This window comes from Megascapheus bottae, chromosome 27, assembly GCF_031878675.1.
Source record: "Megascapheus bottae isolate mThoBot1 chromosome 27, mThoBot2.hap1, whole genome shotgun sequence".
NCBI lineage: Eukaryota > Metazoa > Chordata > Mammalia > Rodentia > Geomyidae > Megascapheus > Megascapheus bottae.
The window spans coordinates 6,275,203-6,294,188 of NC_143535.1; the positions used below are offsets into that span (position 1 = coordinate 6,275,203).

At 42.9% G+C, this 18,986-nt stretch overlaps 1 protein-coding gene across 3 annotated transcripts in view; it reads left to right on the forward strand.

The window, feature by feature from the left end:
* Positions 1 to 18,986, forward strand: part of Sik3 (SIK family kinase 3) — a 177,815-nt gene that overhangs the window by 141,195 nt on the left and 17,634 nt on the right. For 2 of the 3 annotated variants that reach the window (XM_090319449.1, XM_090319451.1), the window contains exons 7-15: positions 4,522 to 4,640; positions 5,156 to 5,266; positions 5,508 to 5,651; positions 5,979 to 6,056; positions 6,163 to 6,272; positions 8,240 to 8,393; positions 8,602 to 8,757; positions 13,756 to 13,826; positions 16,093 to 16,236. In XM_090319449.1, the coding sequence (XP_090175575.1) occupies positions 4,522 to 4,640; positions 5,156 to 5,266; positions 5,508 to 5,651; positions 5,979 to 6,056; positions 6,163 to 6,272; positions 8,240 to 8,393; positions 8,602 to 8,757; positions 13,756 to 13,826; positions 16,093 to 16,236 (1,087 nt within the window). The remainder of the gene's footprint in view (positions 1 to 4,521; positions 4,641 to 5,155; positions 5,267 to 5,507; positions 5,652 to 5,978; positions 6,057 to 6,162; positions 6,273 to 8,239; positions 8,394 to 8,601; positions 8,758 to 13,755; positions 13,827 to 16,092; positions 16,237 to 18,986) is intronic. The other variant, XM_090319450.1, reaches the window with a different exon arrangement.

Below are 18,986 nucleotides of genomic sequence, written 5' to 3' on the forward strand. Positions count from 1 at the left end.
GGGGACGGGGCAGGCATTCTCTTGGCAGATGGGGTTTCGTGGTCTACAGTGATTTCACTGAGGAGACCACTTGGCAGCAGTGTGTGAGCAGATGAAAGCGTCCTCGGAGGGGAGGCTGCCGTTCTGGCACACACAGCAGAGTGGCGTATTCTTACTGCCTGGACCACAGAGCTTCAGGTTCATCCTCATGAAAGGCTCTGCCCTCTGGGAAGGGATAGAGAGAAACAGGGGCATTTTAGACATTAAAATCCAGTGCTTGTTGGCATCTGGAAACGCTTCGATCTGAGGCTCTGTCTTCTGTTGGTTTAAATCGACTGTGCTATGGCTGTGATTTTACAGTTGGGAGCACTTCTTTCCTTCATTTTTACCCTCTTCCCATATACTAGGAAGAATGTTGTGTCCATACTTGAGCTTAATTTTATGAGCTGTTTGACACTGATAAAGTATGAATCGGCTACTACTCTAGCACTCTGTCTTTTGTCATCCTTTATCATCTGCGCAACAGATGAGACGTGTTAGATTTCTGTTCCTGTACAAGCTGGGCATTATGTAGGACAGCCAAGATAAAAGCTCTTGTCCTTGAGGTATTGACACTATAACCAAAGAGTTCCTAATCTAGGACCTCTAGGTATCTAGGGAACCTAGATATCATGGCCTCTTAGCAGCCAAATATTAAATGCAAGGTTTGCTTATTTTTCTGGTGACTTTTTATGGTATCAAAAGTTAAATAATGGCTAAGGCTGACTGAATACAAGTTTCAACATCCTGGAATTGACTAAAAACATTTTAAAAATTAGGACAGGGGCCAGAAGCGTAGCCTAGTGATAGAGTGCTTGCCTAGCATGCACAAAGACCTGCGTCCAATTCCTTAGTACCACATACATAGAAAAAAGCTGGAAGTGGCATCTTGGCTCAAGTGGCAGAGTGCTAGCCTTGAACAAAAAGTATCCAAGTACAGTGCCCAAGCCCTGAGTTAAAGCCCCAAGACTGGCCCCCCCACCAAAAAAATAGGACATTATGACAGTGTTTGTTTGCTTGTTTAGAGCATCATGGAAGTGTTTGTTTTAGGTTAAGGGAATTGCATGGAAAAACAAAACAGAACAACAACAAAAATTCTCATGTTAAAGCAGGCTCGTGACCAAACATCATATGGCCTTGATTGGTTGAGTTTGTTATATGTAGAGATCAAAGGGAAACAGAAGAGTGCCATCTAGAGGCTTTAATAATAACTCCACAAATCTCCAAGCAGGCCCTGGCCTCCCTACACAGGAGTCTAGCTACTGTCTCAGTTAAAAACTTTTGTTTGTTGGTTTTTTGTTTCTCAAGTAATTTCAGATTATAAATATTCATGTCAGTCAGTTGTGGGATATAGCTTGATACTTCACAAAGCGGAAGGGATTCCGTTGCATAGAATTTAGAAAATGTGGCCATTCAGATATGTATAGTGCATTTGTTGTTTGGATTACAAAGCAAGAAAAATTGATACCAATATAAAATCATTTTGAATTAGAGAATCTCTTGTATTTTTCTTAAATTAGAATGCATTAGAATTGAAAATTAATTTATTTTAATTACTTTTAGTAAGATAGTATTCCTTGAGGCAGAGATCCAGGAGGATGAGTTTTTTTGTTGTTGTTGTTTTGTTTTTTGTTTTTTTTTTTTTTGCAAGTCCTGGGCCTTCAGCTCAGGGCCTGAGCACTGTCCTTCTGCTTTCTCAAGGCTAGAGCTCTACCACTTGAGCCTCAGCACCACTTCTGGCTTTTTTGCTATGTATGTGGGTCTTCCTGCATGCTAGGCAAGCACGCGACCACTAGGCTAAAATCCTGACCCTGAGGATGATATTTTTTAAGCTAATTTAGGCAAAAAGGTAAGCCGGATGTGGTGGCATACCTATCATCTCTGTGGAAGGATGTAAGTAGAAGTCACCACATGGGGCTTGAGGCATAAGTGGTAGTGCACCTCCCTAGAAAAAATGAGGCCCTGAGTTGAACCCCAGTTCTGCCCCTTCACCCAAATGGTATAGCCTGAATCCCAGCTTTGCCATTTCTTTGTGGTGTCAAGTCCACTATCCTTTTAAAAATGTGGCTCTTCTTCACTTACAAATGAGGAGGTACTAGTAGCTAATTTAGGGTGGTTATAAAGATAAAGTGAATTTAAAAGCATCTTCACAAATATAATCTTCTTTGATTAAGCATTCAATAAATATTCATGTATTTGGTGGATATTTTTATTCAGCTCCTGTTAGCTATGATAACCATTTTTGGCACTGAAGATTTGATACTAGGTATAGCACTGTGAAGGGACAGTTAGTGAACAAGGAAATATATAAGTTAGATAGATTATTTCACAGAGAGGTTGTTTGAATGAACATTTGTATGACATTTGGCATAGATACCAGGAACTTGCTGAAAAGTGTGCGCCTACCCGCACAAAGAGCTAGTTTTGAGGAGTGGCCATTCTGGCTAACAAGAGCATGTGTAAAGACCAGTAGGCAAGAGAGGGCTAAGCATGTGCAAAGACTAGTCAGGGCCTTTATCAACCCACAGATGTGAATTTTCTGCAGATTATGAGAAGAATTAGCAGTTATATTCAAGGTAGCCAATAGACCCAGGTTTATGCTTCTGAACATTATCTGGTTCGGTGTGGAGAATAGATCTCAATAGAGCAAGAATGAAGGCAGAAAACCAACAAGCAGCCATCTAATTAGCAAAGGATTATGGTTAAGATGCAAATGTTGAATTAATAGTGCAAGTGTAGATTTCAACCCCCATCAGCTCCTATAATACTGTGGTCATAGAGCCTCATGGTTAACACCACCAGATAGAAAGAGAATCAGTTAGTTTGAAATCTAATTTATACAGATGCCTAGTTGGTGCCATTTTGTAAGAATGTATACATTTGTGGTGGAGTAGGCATGTGGAACTTGGGTTTGATCTCAGACATTCATCCTTTTTTTGCCTAAGTTGGTTTTCTGGCAGGATCTTGTTTATTTTTGCTTAGACCTGTCCTGGGTTGTGATTTTCTTTCTTTCTTTTTCTGTTATATTTATCTTTTTTTATTGTTGGGATAATGTATAGGGGAGTTACAGTTACATTCATCCGGTGCATTACTTCTCACACATTGATATCCCTTCTCATGTTTTTGTTCTCATTTCCCTTCCCCCACCCCCTCCCAATCATCTTGTTTTCCTCCTTCCCTTCCCTATTTCAAATAAACAAATAAACGTATATAGAATATACCAGGCAACAAAGTCAGATATAGTAACAACATGAGATTAACCATAAGGGCAAAAAAAAGAGAGAAGAGAAATAACACGGTGTATTAAGAACAACAATCACACAAGATAAACATCTTGTTTCCATATCCTAGAGTTCATTTCATGTAGTCTCATTGGGTCATAATTTTCTTCTAGCTATAGCATTTCCCAGTTACCTGGGGTTTTAGACATGAGGCACCATAGTCAGCCAATTTTAAAATGGGTATGGTGGGGACCAGGAGTTTGGCCTAATGGTAGAGTGCTTGCCTAGCATGCACGAATACCCAGGTTTGATTCCTCATTACCACATACATAGGAAAAAAAGCCAGAAGGGGATAGAGCTCTAGCCTTGAGAAAGTCTAAGGACAGGGCTCAGGCCTTGAGCTCAAGCCCAGGACTGGCCAAAAAAAAAAAAAAAGTAAAATGAAATGGGTATGGTGATAGTCCATTCCTCTCAGGATTGCTGTGGGATTCATTGAGATAATAATAGCCATAAAGTGTTAATACAACTATTTCATAATCCCCTACCACCTTCATCACAAATACTGATCCCACATGGTCCTCAACACCATAGGTTACAGATGAGAATATTTAGAAATAGAGAGTGGCTTTGAAACCTGTATGTAGTTTTCTTAACTTTGAATCTTTGTTTTCTTCCCCAATAAGAAATACCTATTGATCTGACTCTCTGTTGTTCACAGCCCAGCTTTCTATACCTGTAGTGCTGACACTGAGAAAAATCTAAATAAGGGTAGCTGATTGTCAGTGTGTGGACGGGTGATCTGTGCCCTTTCCTCTCTTCCTACACACTTTGTGCCATGAGGAATGTCAGGTTCCCTGAGGTATGAAGAATGCATTACACACCTGAGCCCAAACCATTAATATACACATAATAATACATGTAGGAAGGGAGACTGGAATACTTTGAGAGCTGCCTAAAGTATTCAGTCTCTTTAGAGGACATTGTAGTCTTTGCTTGTTACTTTAGGAGCTATAGATAATATCAATAAATGAAATCCGTATTTATCTCCAGATTTTTTCTGGCCAGGCTCTTAGTGATGGCATTAACCAGATTACACATTTGATTTCTCTGTTTTGCCCAGCTCCTTCCAGAGTAAGCAGAAGAATAGGGAAAGTTTGGGAGAATAAGACAAAACTGGAACAGGTGGCTTGAGAATCGACCTGGTGGCCATGCTACTGGTTCCTGGGCTTCACTGGTGCCTCCGCTTACCAGGGATTGAAGACAGGCTCTTTGTCTGTTGCAGAATGCGAGCACTTGGTCCGCCACATGCTGGTATTAGACCCAAATAAACGCCTCTCCATGGAGCAGATCTGCAAACACAAGTGGATGAAGCTAGGGGATGCTGATCCCAACTTTGACAGGGTGAGCTGGAAACCCCTGGCCTCAGGGAGCTCCTTTTAGAACTACTGCAGTTTCTCCTTCATGGGATTATAGTCTGGCCATGGCCTGAACACATGAGCCTTAGCCACCAAGTATTGAGTAATGCAACAGTAGCAAACAAATCAACCAGGAAGAATTGTAAAAATTTAGCTGAACTGTCAGAATGGTGATATAGGCTCCTTATCATTTGCTTCTAAATTGCAGTTTGTTTGGGGGGGAAAGATAGCCCACATTTCTACTCCTCACTATGTCTTCTTGCTCTGAGCGTGTTCAGTCCAGTGGTTTCTGTAGTATTCCTTTATTTAAATCATTATGGCCATTCCCGTTACCCCAAGGAGCTCAGAAAATAGAGCCCTGTCTGTCTTAGACTTTGAGGCCTGAAAAGTCCTAGTCTAGAACAGCTTGGAACACCACAGAACAGCTTGGTAGTCACATATGATTTGCCATATTGACTTGATCAATAGGAGTGTGACAGCTTGCCTCTGTTCGTGTTACAGCTAATAGCTGAATGTCAGCAACTGAAGGAAGAAAGACAGTCAGAGCCCCTGAATGAGGATGTCCTCTTGGCCATGGAGGACATGGGGCTGGACAAAGAGCGGACACTACAGGTATCTGGAATGGGGTAGAGAACCAAGTGAGATGTGGCAGTGGTTCATCCTGCTTTGCTATTTTTAATCTTCCTTGAGAACTTGGGTCTTTTTACTTTTTCCCTGTTTCTTCTACCTCTGCTGGGCCTGGGAAGGAAGAAAAGATATTGTTTTGTTCTTTTACTGATATTATTGGAAAAGGTTTTTGGTCACTGACATGCCACTTCATCAGGGTTTTTTATTTCTCCCCCTCTTTTGGTAGTCATTAAGATCAGATGCCTACGATCACTATAGTGCAATCTACAGCCTGCTGTGTGATCGACATAAGAGACATAAAACCCTGCGTCTTGGAGCACTTCCTAGTGTGCCTCGGGCCATGGCATTTCAAGCACCAGTCAATATCCAGGTGGGCACTCTCTCCAGTGACGTAGATCTTCACAGGTAACACCAGGGGTAAGGGCTAGGTGTTGCTCCCCAGCCCTAAATTATGAGTGTCATCTCTGCCTTTATCAGAGGCCAGCCAAGACCTTAGCCTTCCTTTGACAGAGAGGGTAGATGGCAATCACAGCTGTAGCAATGAGATGTTTTAATGAGATACAGTAAGGAAGCATTCTCTGAACAAGACCGTGTCTTCTGAGAACAGAAGACCCACAGACTGGAGTGGTCATCCTTGCTGCCATTCTTTCCCTGTGGTGTGTAAGGCACGTGTATATCCCTGTGTACTGCTTTGCAGGCGGAGCAGACAGGCACTGCCATGAGCATCAGTGTCCCTCAGGTGCAGCTGATCAACCCAGAGAATCAAATTGTGGAGGCAAGTAGCACCCACTGGCGGTTGTTCACTGAAGTCACTTTCTTCCCACACCCATCTCCTTCCCCTCTGTCCTTCTTACAATCAATTGTGTTTCCTTCCACCTCAGCCCGATGGGACAGTGAACTTGGACAGCGATGAGGGTGAAGAGCCTTCCCCCGAAGCCTTGGTCCGCTACTTGTCCATGAGGAGGCACACAGTGGGAGTAGCTGACCCACGGTGAGTGCTTGGGCAAAAGCCCTACCCAACAGTAAGGCAAAGAATACCTACCATGATACATTTTTTCCTACTTCATGGTGTTCTCTAAACGTAATCTAATCAGCAAGTAGTCATGGCACATGATTTGAAATATCACAGCCTCCGCTGGTTTGGAACTGCTTTACTATTTTGGGTTATTAGCAACCATTATGCCAGTAGTTTGGCAAAGAGTCTGATGCACATTTGTCTGTAAAGATGTAGGTCTTCTAAGTCACAGACAGAAAGTCCTTAAAGTTCACAAATTGAAAGGTCTGCTACACGTTCAACCACAAGACTCATCCATAGAGAGAGGACAAGTGATAGGATGTAATTTATATGTGTGACAGTTAAAAATTAAGTGAACAAACATCTAAATCCAACCATCCCAGCTTGTTTCCTGGTAGCTGTTTGTTCCCAGATGGATGCTCTGTGGATGGAAGGCCAGCTTGTTCCATGTCTGTTCTTCAGTTTGAAGACTCTAAGTGTCAAAAATGGCTGACCTCACTATTGAATGTTTTCCTTACAGATGAGGGAAGAAAAGGAATATTGAAAGTTCAGGCTGGGAGTTTTAGCCTAGTGGTAGAGTGCTTGCCTAGCATGCATGAAAACCTGGGTTTGATTCCTCAGTACCACATACATAGAAAAGCCAGAAGTAAGCCGAGTGATGGCTCACGCCTGTAATCCTAGCCACTCAGGAGGCTGAGATCTGAGGATCACAGTTCGAAGCCAGTTGGGCCACTAAAGAACATGAGACTCTTATCTCCAGTTAACCACTAGAAAACAGGAAGTGATGCTGTGGCTCCAGAGGTAGGGCAGTAGCCTTGAGATGAAGAGCTCAGGGACAGTGCCCAGGCCCAGAGTTCAAGCCCCATGACTGGCGGGAAAAAAAAAAGAAAGAAAGGAAAAAGAAAAGCCAGAAAGTGGTGCTGTGGCTTAAGTGGCAGAGCATCAGCCTTGAAAGCCCAAGGACAGTGCTCAGACCCTGAGTTTGCTCAGTCCTCAGTACTACCAAAAAAAATTTAAAAAAAAGAATACTGAGAGTTCACCTAGGAGCAAAACTGGTTTTCTTATCAATACTTCTTTTCTCTGAGTGAACTTCCAAAAAGACTCCCATGCCTGCTGATTCCTTGCTTTATGTTTTTTGTTCTCAGCCTATGATCAAACAGGCTATAGGAAGAATACTGTGGCTCCTTAGAATGTGTCAGCTGCAGAGGGGTGGAATGAGTCCTGAGTTGCTGTTGTCAATGGAAAGATCTCCTATTTTAAAATCTGCTGTAAAACCTACTGTTCTAGTATGACAGCTCTGTACATCCAGTGTTTATCTGACTTGTCAGCACTCACAGGAGTAATGGCATTCCTTCCCTGGTGAATCAGTTGCTACTTCTGGCAGCCATTGTTGTAACGATGGGTTCTGCTCTTCAGAAATCTGCTGTTCACCCCCAGGCTTTGAAAAACTGACCTGGGCTCATGCCCGTGTTGCCTCGACTCTTGTTTTTGTTTTTGTTTTTTTGCCAATCCTGGGCTTGAGCTCAGGGTCTGAGCACTGTCCTTGGACTTTCTCAAGGCTAGAGCTCTACCACTTGAGCCTCAGCACCACTTCCGGCTTTTTTCTATGTATTTCGTGCTGAGGAATCGAACCTGGGTCTTCATGCATGCTAGGCAAGCACTTTAACCACTAGGCCAAACTCCCAGCCCTCTTATTGGTTTTATGTGATGTTCAGTGAGAAATAGTGATTTCCAGTTCTCAGCAGTAAAAGTCACATAGAATCACATTCTCCACATTAGACTCTTGCTTTACTTTGGGATCTTAGAGAGTAAGGCACATGTAGTAAGAAAATTAAAAAAAAAAAAATTGCGGCAGTGATCATAGGTACCAATGCCATCAGTTTGGGGGATGAAGCAATTTAAGCGTATTAACTGCACTTCTCTGTCTTTCTGTTTCCTGTCAGCACGGAAGTCATGGAGGACCTGCAGAAGCTCCTGCCTGGTTTTCCTGGAGTCAGCCCGCAGGCCCCATTCCCACAGGCGGCCCCTCACATGAACTTCATGCACAACCTGCTTCCCATGCAGAATTTGCAGCCAACGGGGCAGCTTGAGTATAAGGTACCTGATAGGTGAAAGGGTCTTCCCATGAGAGCCATCGAGGGACCTTCCTTCCCTTAGATTTAGGATTCCCTTCTTTCTCAGAGAAGGATGATATCCTGTTTGTAAAGGAGACTGGTTTATGGGAGATCATCACAAAGTATCCTTAACTTCAGTAGTCAGAAGCATGGCTCATCTCACCCATTGGTCTTTCCTGGTCTCCCGGCAGGAGCAGTCTCTGCTACAGCCACCCACTCTTCAACTGCTGAATGGAATGGGCCCCCTTGGCCGGAGGGCATCGGATGGAGGAGCCAACATCCAATTGCATGCCCAGCAGCTGCTGAAGCGCCCACGGGGACCCTCCCCTCTTGTCACCATGACACCAGTGAGTAGCAAGAGCTACTTATTCAGAGACTCTTGATAAGGAAGATGGGGGCCTGGGATGGTAACCAACCTAAAGGTCTCCGTTTTCTCTTTTTCTCTTTTTTCCATGTGTAAATAATGCTCAGCATTCCCATTTTCCTTCCTTCCCTCCTTCCTTCCTTCCTTTTTCCTTCTTCCTTTTCCTCTTCCTTCTCCTCTTTTTTTTTTTTTGCTGATGCTAAGCTTGAACTCTGGGCCTGGGCTTCGCCCCTGAACTTCTTTTTGCTCAAGACTAGTTAATGCTCTAACACTTGAGCCACAGTGTCACTTCCTGTTTTTGTTAATGTTTTTAAGTAGTTTATTGGAGGGTGATGGCCTTTCCCACTCATGCTGGCTTCAAACCGCTGTCCTCAGATCCAGCTTCCTTAGAGCTATGGCACCTGGTTCCCATTTTTGCTAGACAGTGTCTGTTTTGGCATTTGGGGTGTGTGTGTGTGTGTGTGTGTGTGTGTGTGTGTGTGTGTGTGTGTGTGTGTGTGTACCTGGTGCTGGAACTAAGAGCCTAGGTGTGTGTGTGTGTGTGTGTGTGTGTGTACCTGGTGCTGGAACTAAGAGCCTAGGCGCTGTCTTGAGCTATGTTGCTCAAGGCTAATGCTCTACCACTTGAGCCACAACTCCACTTCCGACTTTTATTGATAGCTAATTAGAGATGAGTCTCATGAATTTTTCTGGCCAGACTGGCTTTGAACTTCAGTCCTCAGATCTCTGCCTCCTGAGTACATAGGATTATGGGCAGGAGCCACTGGTGCCCAGCTCTGTGTGTATTTTTGACTGAATTTTTGGATCATTTCCTCTTAGACCTCCTGGAGAACCTCTTCCACTTAGACCAGCTACTAGACACTGTATTAAGTCTAGCTGCATTCCAGGTGGAATGACCCAGCTTCATCTTTCCCACAGAGAACATTTCTGATGGAAGGCCCTTGATTCAAATAGGTCTTTCTGTCATTAATTGCTTTTTAGACTGATTTCCATCTCCCAACTCTTTATTCATTAATAAGATTTGAATTCAGGCCTTAGTAACTCGGTAGGCTGGTGTTCTGCCACTTGAGCCATTCCTCTAGCAACTAGCCTCCTCATATTTTTTAGTAAAACCTACATTACTTGATTATTTGGCTCTAACCTAAACAGTCAGTATCTCTTGGTCACATCTTTATTTTGTTATTTTTATTTTTTTTTTTGCTGGTCCAGGGGCTTGAACACTAGGCCTGGGCACTCCCCATGAGCTTCTTCTTCTTCTTTTTTTTTTTTTTTTTTTTGCCAGTCCTGGGTTTAAGCTCAGGGCCTGTTCTTGGATTTTTCTCAAGGTTACAACTCTACCACTTGAGCTCAGCACCACTTCTGGCTTTTTCTTTTTTCTTTCTTTTTTTTTTTTTTTTTTTGCCAGTCTTGGGCTTGAGCTCAGGGCCTGAGCACTGTTCTTGGACTTTCTCAAGGCTAGAGCTCTACCACTTGAGCCTCAGCACCACTTCTGGCTTTTTTCTATGTATGTGGTACCGAGGAATCGAACTCGGGTCTTCATGCATGCTAGGCAAGCACTTTAACCACTAGGCTAAACTCCCGGCCCCACTTCTGGCTGTTTCTAAGTATGTGGTACCAAGGAATCGAACCTGGGTCTTCATGCATGCTTGGCAAGCACTCTACCACTAGGCCAAACTCCCAGCCCCATGAGCTTCTTCTTTTTTTTTTTTTTTTTTTGGCCAGTCCTGGGCTTGAGCACTGTCCTTGGATTTTTCTCAAGGCTAGAGCTCTACCACTTGAGCCTCAGCACCACTTCCGGCTTTTTTCTATGCATGTGGTACCAAGGAATTGAACCTGGGTCTTTGTGCATGCTGGGCAAGCACTTTAACCCCTAGGCCAAACTCCGGGCCCACCATGAGCTTCTTTTTGTTCAAGGCTAACATTCTTATCACTTAAGCCAGCTCTGGTTTTGGCTTCTGTGATAGGAGTCTCCTGCCCAGGCTGGCTTTGAACTGTGATTCTCAGATTTTAGCCTCCAGAGTACACATCTTCCTCCCCACCCCCCCCACACCAGTCATAGGGCTTGAACTCTGGGCCTGGACACTGTCCCTGAGCTCTTCAGCTCAAGGCTACCTCCCTACCCTTAAGCCACAGCACCACTTTCAGTTTTCTAGTGGTTAATTGGAAATAAGAGTTTTACGGACTTTAGTGCTAAGGCTGGCTTGGAACCTCGATCCTCAGATCTCAGGCTCCTGATTAGCTAGGATTACAGGTGTGAGCCACCATGTCCAGTTTTTGTTTTGTTTTGTTTTGTTTTAATTTTTTTTTGCCAGTCCTGGGCTTTAGCTCAGGGCTTGAGCCCTGTCCTTGGACTTTCTCAAGGCTAGAGCTCTACCACTTGAGCCTCAGCACCACTTCCAGCTTTTCTCTGTGCATGTGGTACCAAGGAATCGAACCAGGGTCTTCGTGCATGCTAGGCAAGCACTCTACCACTAGGCCAAACTCCTGGTCCTTTTGTTTTGTTTTTTATGATAGCAGTTCTGAAGGTTTCCCCCGCCTTCTTGGTTTGTTACTTCTGGTGTTTTGTTTGTTGGGTTTTTTTTTGTCCTAGGTCACTCTTTCATTAAATTCATTCATTCAGCCATCTCTAGTTGAGAGTCTTTTTCCCACTTCTGTCTGTCATGAATAGGTATCTTTGTAATAGGTAGCAGAAGTGAATCATTGGAAAATTCCATTTTATAAATATACCAAAAGCATAAAAATACTAAAATAAATTATTATTATTATTCAGATACTCCTTAAAGTATCTCCAAGCAATATTACTTTTGAATTTTGTTCCTGTCCTATCATGGATAGTTAACAAAACACCATGGGCCACGCTTTGAGTAGCACTGCAGTCCAAGAAACAAAAGAATTGTATGCATCTATTGTTGTTGATACACTGTAGACTAGTTGAACTACAGTAAAAGTCTGTATTTGTATTTAAGAGCCAGTGTAAATAACATGGCCAGTAGGTGTCAGAGGCACTCAGGGCCAGGCAAGATCAGTATTGATTAGGAAGAATTGGGAACACTGTCATGACAGATGGGATGACAGACTCTATCCACTGCCTCTGTTTCTACCAAGGTTACTAACAAGTTCTTGTTGATAAATCTGGTGGACAGCTTTAATCTTTATTTTTTTGGATGTCCCAACCCTATTAGTCGCCATTGGCCTGTTTTTTTCACCTGAATTTTTTTCTTTTTGGTCTTCTGTTACAACACATTCTGTTTTTCCTCCTGCCTATCCATTTTCCTTTCTACTTACTCCTTGAGGTTAACAACAACAACAACAAAAATCCTTTTCTCTTAAGCCCTGTTGCCATCACACTTGATATACTCTCCCTGGATAAGCTTTTCCACTTCCATAATTTTAGTCACCAGCTGATTCTCTACCTGGATGTTCTTTCAAATTCCACACAACTGTACAGATGATCACTAGTGGATAGATTTGGTTGTATGTCTCTCCCAAGTGCCACAGTTGTCATTCCACATGGTACCCTAAGAAACTTAGGACTCTGAAACTCCCTTTTCTCCCTCCCCCTCAGGATAGTAAATGGTACTGTCTACCAAGCTAAGAACTTGTACTTTATCTTTCATTCTTCCCTCTCCCCCAGGTTCCCTACCAAATCTAGTATCTGACACCTGCAAATTAAGTATCTCAGCTCTCTCTGTCCTCATTGTCCTTTCCTTAACTCGGGACACTGTCATTCATCAACTAGCTTAATACAATGGCCTCCAAACTAGCAAATGTTTTTCTTCCTTCTAGATTTGTTCCCATTTCCACAACCATCAATTCACACCTGCAACTAAAGAGAATTTCTCAAATACAGATCTTATAACAGCATATCTGCTTAATGATAAGAACTGTCCAGTGATTCACCACTGTCCTCAAAATAAGCTGTACAGTATGATACTCAAGGCCATTAGTAAGCAGTCACTGCATTCCTCCCCTGCCTTAGCTGCAATCACTTCCTGCCTGACTATTCACCCTACCCTTATAGAACTATAGTAAAGACTCTGAGAATCCTAGAAGCATTCATACACTGTAGTTATTTCAAAAATATTTTTGTTTCATTTTGTAGTTATCATTCCCTGTTTTTTTTTTTAAATACTCTTTTATGATCATTGAAGTGTGATTTTTGCTGTATAACCTGAAGGGAGTGCTCATGTGACTGCCAGGCCAGGACTGAGCTGTCAAAGAGACGTCCGTCTCTCCCTTCCTGAAATGGAAATAGTCACGAGGATGCATGCCTATAGTAGTTCTCATTTCATTTGGTTTTATGGGTGATAACTATTTTAAAGCTTTGATTTACGGCTGTCTGAATTGTACTGTCATTGTTATATATGAAAAGGTGCTTTCAGAAATCATTATACTTTCCTGAAGTTCAAACATCTAAACTTGTGAAATAATGTGGGTATGAAAGCACAGGCCAGATTCTAGACAATATAGGTAGACTGTATTCCTAGGTCCTCAGACACGCTCAGACCTCTTTCTCTTAGCCTCTGACTCTTCTGTATTTGCTGCCTGGCTCCTTCATGTCTCCGGAGTTTCCTCCTCCAGGTGCCTTCCCTAATTCCCAGGCACCCCCTTCCAAAGATTCTTGCTTTTGTAATGGTCCAGTCATTAACTGTCTGTCCTCCACTAGAATATCAAACAAAGGCAGAACTTTTATCTATACATTCTCATTTTATCTTATAACATGGTATATATCTAGGTATTGGTTGGATGTATAAATAAATGGATGCATGAAGAGAAATAGAGGAAGAATTTGAAATTAATACCATGTGAGCAAGGTAAAAATGGAACAAACCAGCACATGAGAGTTCTGTATAACCCAGGGGTTCCTAGAGAAGTTTTGTAAATAAGAGAGTTAATAATCTAGCCCCGCTCCGGTTGCTGGAGAGAGAAGCATTATAGAATGAGCTGCCACCTTGAGCTTTTCTTCCCTGTGTCTTTGCAGGCAGTACCAGCAGTTACCCCTGTGGATGAAGAGAGCTCGGATGGAGAGCCAGATCAGGAAGCTGTGCAGAGGTAATGTGGCATCTGCCAGTGTTTGCAGAACGTCCTTGGGCAGGCTCCCCCTGCAACCAGCGAAAGGTCACCTCTGCCCAAGGTGGTGGTACAATGCAGCTTCAACATTTGTGTGGTCTCTTTGCTCAAGCCCGATGGCATGTTCCTCCCCACATGGAAGTCACAGAAGACTACCCAGAAAAGTTCATTTCTGTAAGCGCCATTGGAAGCCCCCTAAGTGACAGCAATAACCATAAGAACTTTTTCCCTACTCTCTCCTTCTTTCCTTGCCCCCGCCTTCATATTGCAACTCCGATAGTGTTCACAAGGCACAAAGCCTGTTCCTACCTGCCAAGAACTGTTTACTGAAAAGGAATTGGAGATTTAAGATGACAATGATCCTAGCTAGTCTGGCCATGGACCTCTGGCATGGACTCTTCTTTCCAGGAGGATGAAAGAATACCTCTTGTACTGTTTGCTGTGTGTTTCTTCCACTCCCTGTACCAACAAAGAGATATCAAAAAAAAAAAAAAAGAATATGGGATGCGGGCCAGGCACACCTGTAAATACCCATTGTTTGCAGAACCTTGTTGAGAGATGCCAAATTCACAGAGAACGGCAGTGACCATCAGGCATGCTGTACTGTTCATTTGACCTGAGTTCCCTAGCCCTGGTTTTCAGCCCTGTGCATGCCCCCTTGTGGGAGATGTCTTTCGTAGTTTGTGGGATGGGGGGTTTCACCAGAATCCAGCATGTATTTTTTTCCCCCAGAAATACAGGTGTTCTTCAAGATTATGTTTTCCTTTGAGGGAACTGAAATAAAATGGTTTTCATGGGCTCCTGGGGAAACTTTGGGTGTCTTTATCAAGTAGACATTAAGTGATTGATGGCTTACTCTTCAACAAGCTTACAAACCCACTGATTACTGTGCAGTTTGTTACCTGATTTTAGCTAAAGTGGACAAAGTAGAAATGGAACAAGACCATTTTGAAAGATCTTAATGATCGCTGGCCAGGATTGTCTTCCTAGTCCCAAGAGCTCTGTGTGAGAGCTGCTATTAAATGAGAAACTGGTCTAGTGTGGGAAGAAATCCGTGATGAGCCCGCAGTGAGAAGCGGTGTGGTCAGCTTCTTCCACAGTTTACTAAGAGAGGGGAAATGGTGCTGATTTTTCTTTGCCTTGCTACTGTTGTTTCTGTAGTTTGCTGATGACAGGGTAGATATAGGGTTACAAATGAGCCCTACTGGTGTCATAAAGAAAGAAGAAATTAGTAAATTCACTGCCTTACCATCTGAAGAGATAGCAGCACCTTTGTCTTGGACTTTAACTTTTCCCAGATTCTCCTTTTTTCTTCTTTCAACTGACACGAAAAGGGTAGAATGCCCTTCTGTTCTGAAGGAATGTGCATCTCATGCTTATGCCCTAGAAGGTGATCTGTGGTGAGGAAAGCATCACCCGGATGAAGGGGACTACTGTCTTGTCATGGGGTTGACCGAAGGAAATTAAGTCATCAGCTAGGAAGGACTCTTCTGTTTTCTTGCATTGCTCTCCCCCCGCCCCGACCCCCTGTCTAATCATTACATGTGATTTTACTTCTTCATCTTCTTCAGAGCCTTGGTCCCTGGGGCTAGCATCTCTTGTGACTGAGTTGTAATCACAGAGTAGCAGGGAAAAGGCAGTTTGGAAACTCACTTATCCCCAAATGAAAGCATCTGTTTTCTCGAATGTATAGTAAATGTAGCCTCTAAACCAGGGGTCTGGGGGGCCTAGGCCCATACAAAGAATCCTTCTGAATATCTCCCTTCACTCATCTCTAGGAAATAAGTCCTAGGGCTTATTTCCTCTGACTTGGATTTTGGAGATTTAGAAGGGAAAATTGACACAGAGTAAATAAATTCTTCTGTAGAATGAAATACAGAAATTGAATCCTTCTATCTTCATGAGCTGGACCTGCATTTTCTCTTCTTTTCAGTGGCCACTTTTTAAAAATCCAAAATTCAGCCACCTCGTGTCATGCTGGCTTTTGTTGGCCAGTTAGACATGCTTTCCTTCCATCCTGTTAGGGATCGTTGGCCAGTTAGGCATGCTTTCCTTCCATCCTGTTAGGGATCATTGGCCAGTTAGACATGCTTTCCTTCCATCCTGTTAGGGATCTGTTTGCCATGGAGCCCTTTTGGAGCTCTGGCACTTGTTTCACTGAGCACTTTGGATTAACTTCTATTGCTTCTTGTGGAGGACTATCCCTGCCTGTCTTTTTTACTGTGAAATGTGCTCCTGCTTGTTGCAGATACTTGGCAAATAGGTCCAAAAGGCATACACTGGCTATGACCAACCCTACAGCTGAGATCCCACCGGACCTGCAGCGGCAGCTAGGACAGCAACCTTTCCGTTCCCGGGTCTGGCCTCCTCACCTGGTACCTGAGCAGCATCGGTGAGTAGCCACATGGCAGTGTGAGCACCTTCAGACTCATCAGACAGGCACCCTTCTGACAAGTTGCCCGGTGATGGTGACTAGCTTTAAGTAGAGCCAGCTCTCATCCTGAACTTACTCATCTTAGCTCCTGGCACACAGCAGTGCCCAGGACAAAGGTATATGAGATTCTTCTTTCCCATTACCTTGCAAGACCTGTTTATTGTCTGCATCTGACTCCTGTGATTCTAGATGTTGAATCATAGATGAATTGAACTTGAGACCTTCAAGGAAGTGAAACTTTCAGAAAGAACTGGAGTAACAATATTGATAGACTTGACCTTTAATAATTCATCACCTTCAAACGAATGGTTACTTCCTATTGTATTCCCTGAACCACAGTGAGGATTTGGAGCAGACACATCCCTGGGGATTGGTAGAGCATCCTCTTGAGTGGTTAGCTTAAGAAGGCATCTTTTCAATATTCTGATAGCAACGTCTCTTGCCATATTTATAATGAATTCTTTTAAATTTAACTTTCCTGGTCAGAAAAGCATTGTTGAATTCAAGTTAGCTTAGAAGCAGGAGGAAAAGAACATCTGGCTATAGTAAGCAGGTAATTGTCTTCTGTGAAAATCTTAAGATGACAGTAGGTCTTAGGCCCATGTCCAGTCTCGAGCTTTTCTGTAGCTCATGGGCCTCACTTTCACAGTCACCACCAACTATTTGAGGTTTTCCACAAAAATGAGATTTTGTGTTGTTATGAGAGTGTGTGACCAACTCACATTGCCAGGCTTGATGCAGTGTTTTTTATTGTGCTACTTACCCCCTGGGCATGGGTAATCAGCAGGGACAGGTGGACTCTGAGCAGACACAGACATAATTAATGCCACGTTGGAACTCTGAGCAAAGTAAGATAAGCTTCTTTATATGACTGAATCATCTAGCAAAGGGTTTGTTAGGAGTAGCAAAAGTGAAGATTCTCATATGAAACTGGAGGCATGAAAAACAGTCTTTTTCAAATGGAAACCTGTCAGGACCTTCATTGTTAGTACACATCAGTAAGCACTTTGAGGTATTGGGGGGCTCCCTTCTCTTCCATCTTTTCCTGTGCATTTCCTCTGACTTCTTCCAGCTTTGGGCTCTGCACTCTTATCTAGAAGATGCTACATTACTTCTCCTCCTCCTTTTCACCTTTCCTTCCTCTAGTTTGCCAGTTGATGCTTCTGCCCTTGGTGTAGCTCTGTCTTCTGTGTAGCTCTGTCTTCTGCGTGTCTCTGTTAGGTATTGGTCGTTCCTGGGAGTTAAGCTTTTAGGAACATAGGACGATTATCACATTCCTATCAGCCCTTGTCACAGGCACTCTCTGTCTGTTACTGAAGGAAGGCCACTTGGCCCACAGCTATGCAATATATCTACTCTGCCTATAGTCACTATCAAGGCCTTGCCTGCTAGAAGTCTGTCTGCTGTTTCCATGCGAACACTCTTTAAGGTGTTTTAGGGGTTTCTGTAGCCCAGGCAGTTCAAATCAGAAGCAAATGAATGCCTTATGAGTGGCAGATTCTGTAATGGTGGGGCATTTATGTAAATTCAGCATGTCTTGGTGGGGGTCACATACGCAGTGAAACACAAGAATGAAGTTAGTTATCAGGGGAAAAGAGAACTTCCCAAGGCCATTAAAAACACTGAAAATGAATGGTTTGGATATTATTAAATTCCTTTCATTTTCTAGAGGAAATTAGTTTTGTTTTTTTTTTTTATCTTTGTCTTTGTTTTTTTGGGGGTTTTTTTTTGCATTTTTTTATTGTAATTAGTAAAAGGGTTACATGATATTTGCCAGATAGAAGGTGCATTAATTGACATACATTGATACCCTTTCACATGTCTTGGTACCCATTTCCCTCCCCCCCAACACCCCCCTAGAGGAAATTAGTTTTAAAAACAACAACATGTATTCCTGTAATTCTGGGGTATAGTAGCTTGTCACTCTGCAAAGTGTGTGACTTTTCTTTTGTTTTTTTCTTTTTTTCTTTCTTTCTTTTCTTTTTTTTTTTTGCCAGTCCTGGACCTTGAACTCAGGGCCTGGGCACTGTCCTTGGACTTTCTCACAGCTAGTGCTCTACCATTTGAGCCACAGCACCACTTCTGTGTGTGTACCACCGCTTTTGTCTGTGTATGTGTGATACCAAAGAATCGAACCCAGGGCTTCATGCATGCTAGGCAAGTGTTTTACCACTGGGCTACACTCCAGGCCCTGCGTGATTTTTTTTTTTTAAGTCAGATTGTAGCTAACAATTGTTTAGCACAAGATGAATTCTACTCATTTGAGAGACCAACGCTGTTTGAAGAATCTAGTGGGAATATTGGCCTCATGGGAGGCTATCTTGAGTTTGAACATGACTACTACTGAAAAGTAAAATCAAGCACAGTTGATACCAGCAGTGCTTCCTGAGAAGTTAATGACTGGGACTGTCGCTTTGTGATCCTGACTTCAGAAAAAGTCATGAACTACCTAAATCTGAGATGTGATTGTTCTAATGGAAGAGAATATGGTGTTTGTGCAGAAAGACTGTATTGACTGCTTGAAGATCATAACTTTTTTGATAAATCTGAAACTTGTTCACTCTCTGAAAATATTGAAAGCATAGGATTTGAAAAGTATAGAGAAAATTACATACACTTGCTTTAACAAAATTCATCTGAAGAAAAGACAGAAAGACAAGTTTTGAGAACGTTGCTGAAATCAACTTCTATGGACACTTTCTGGATTG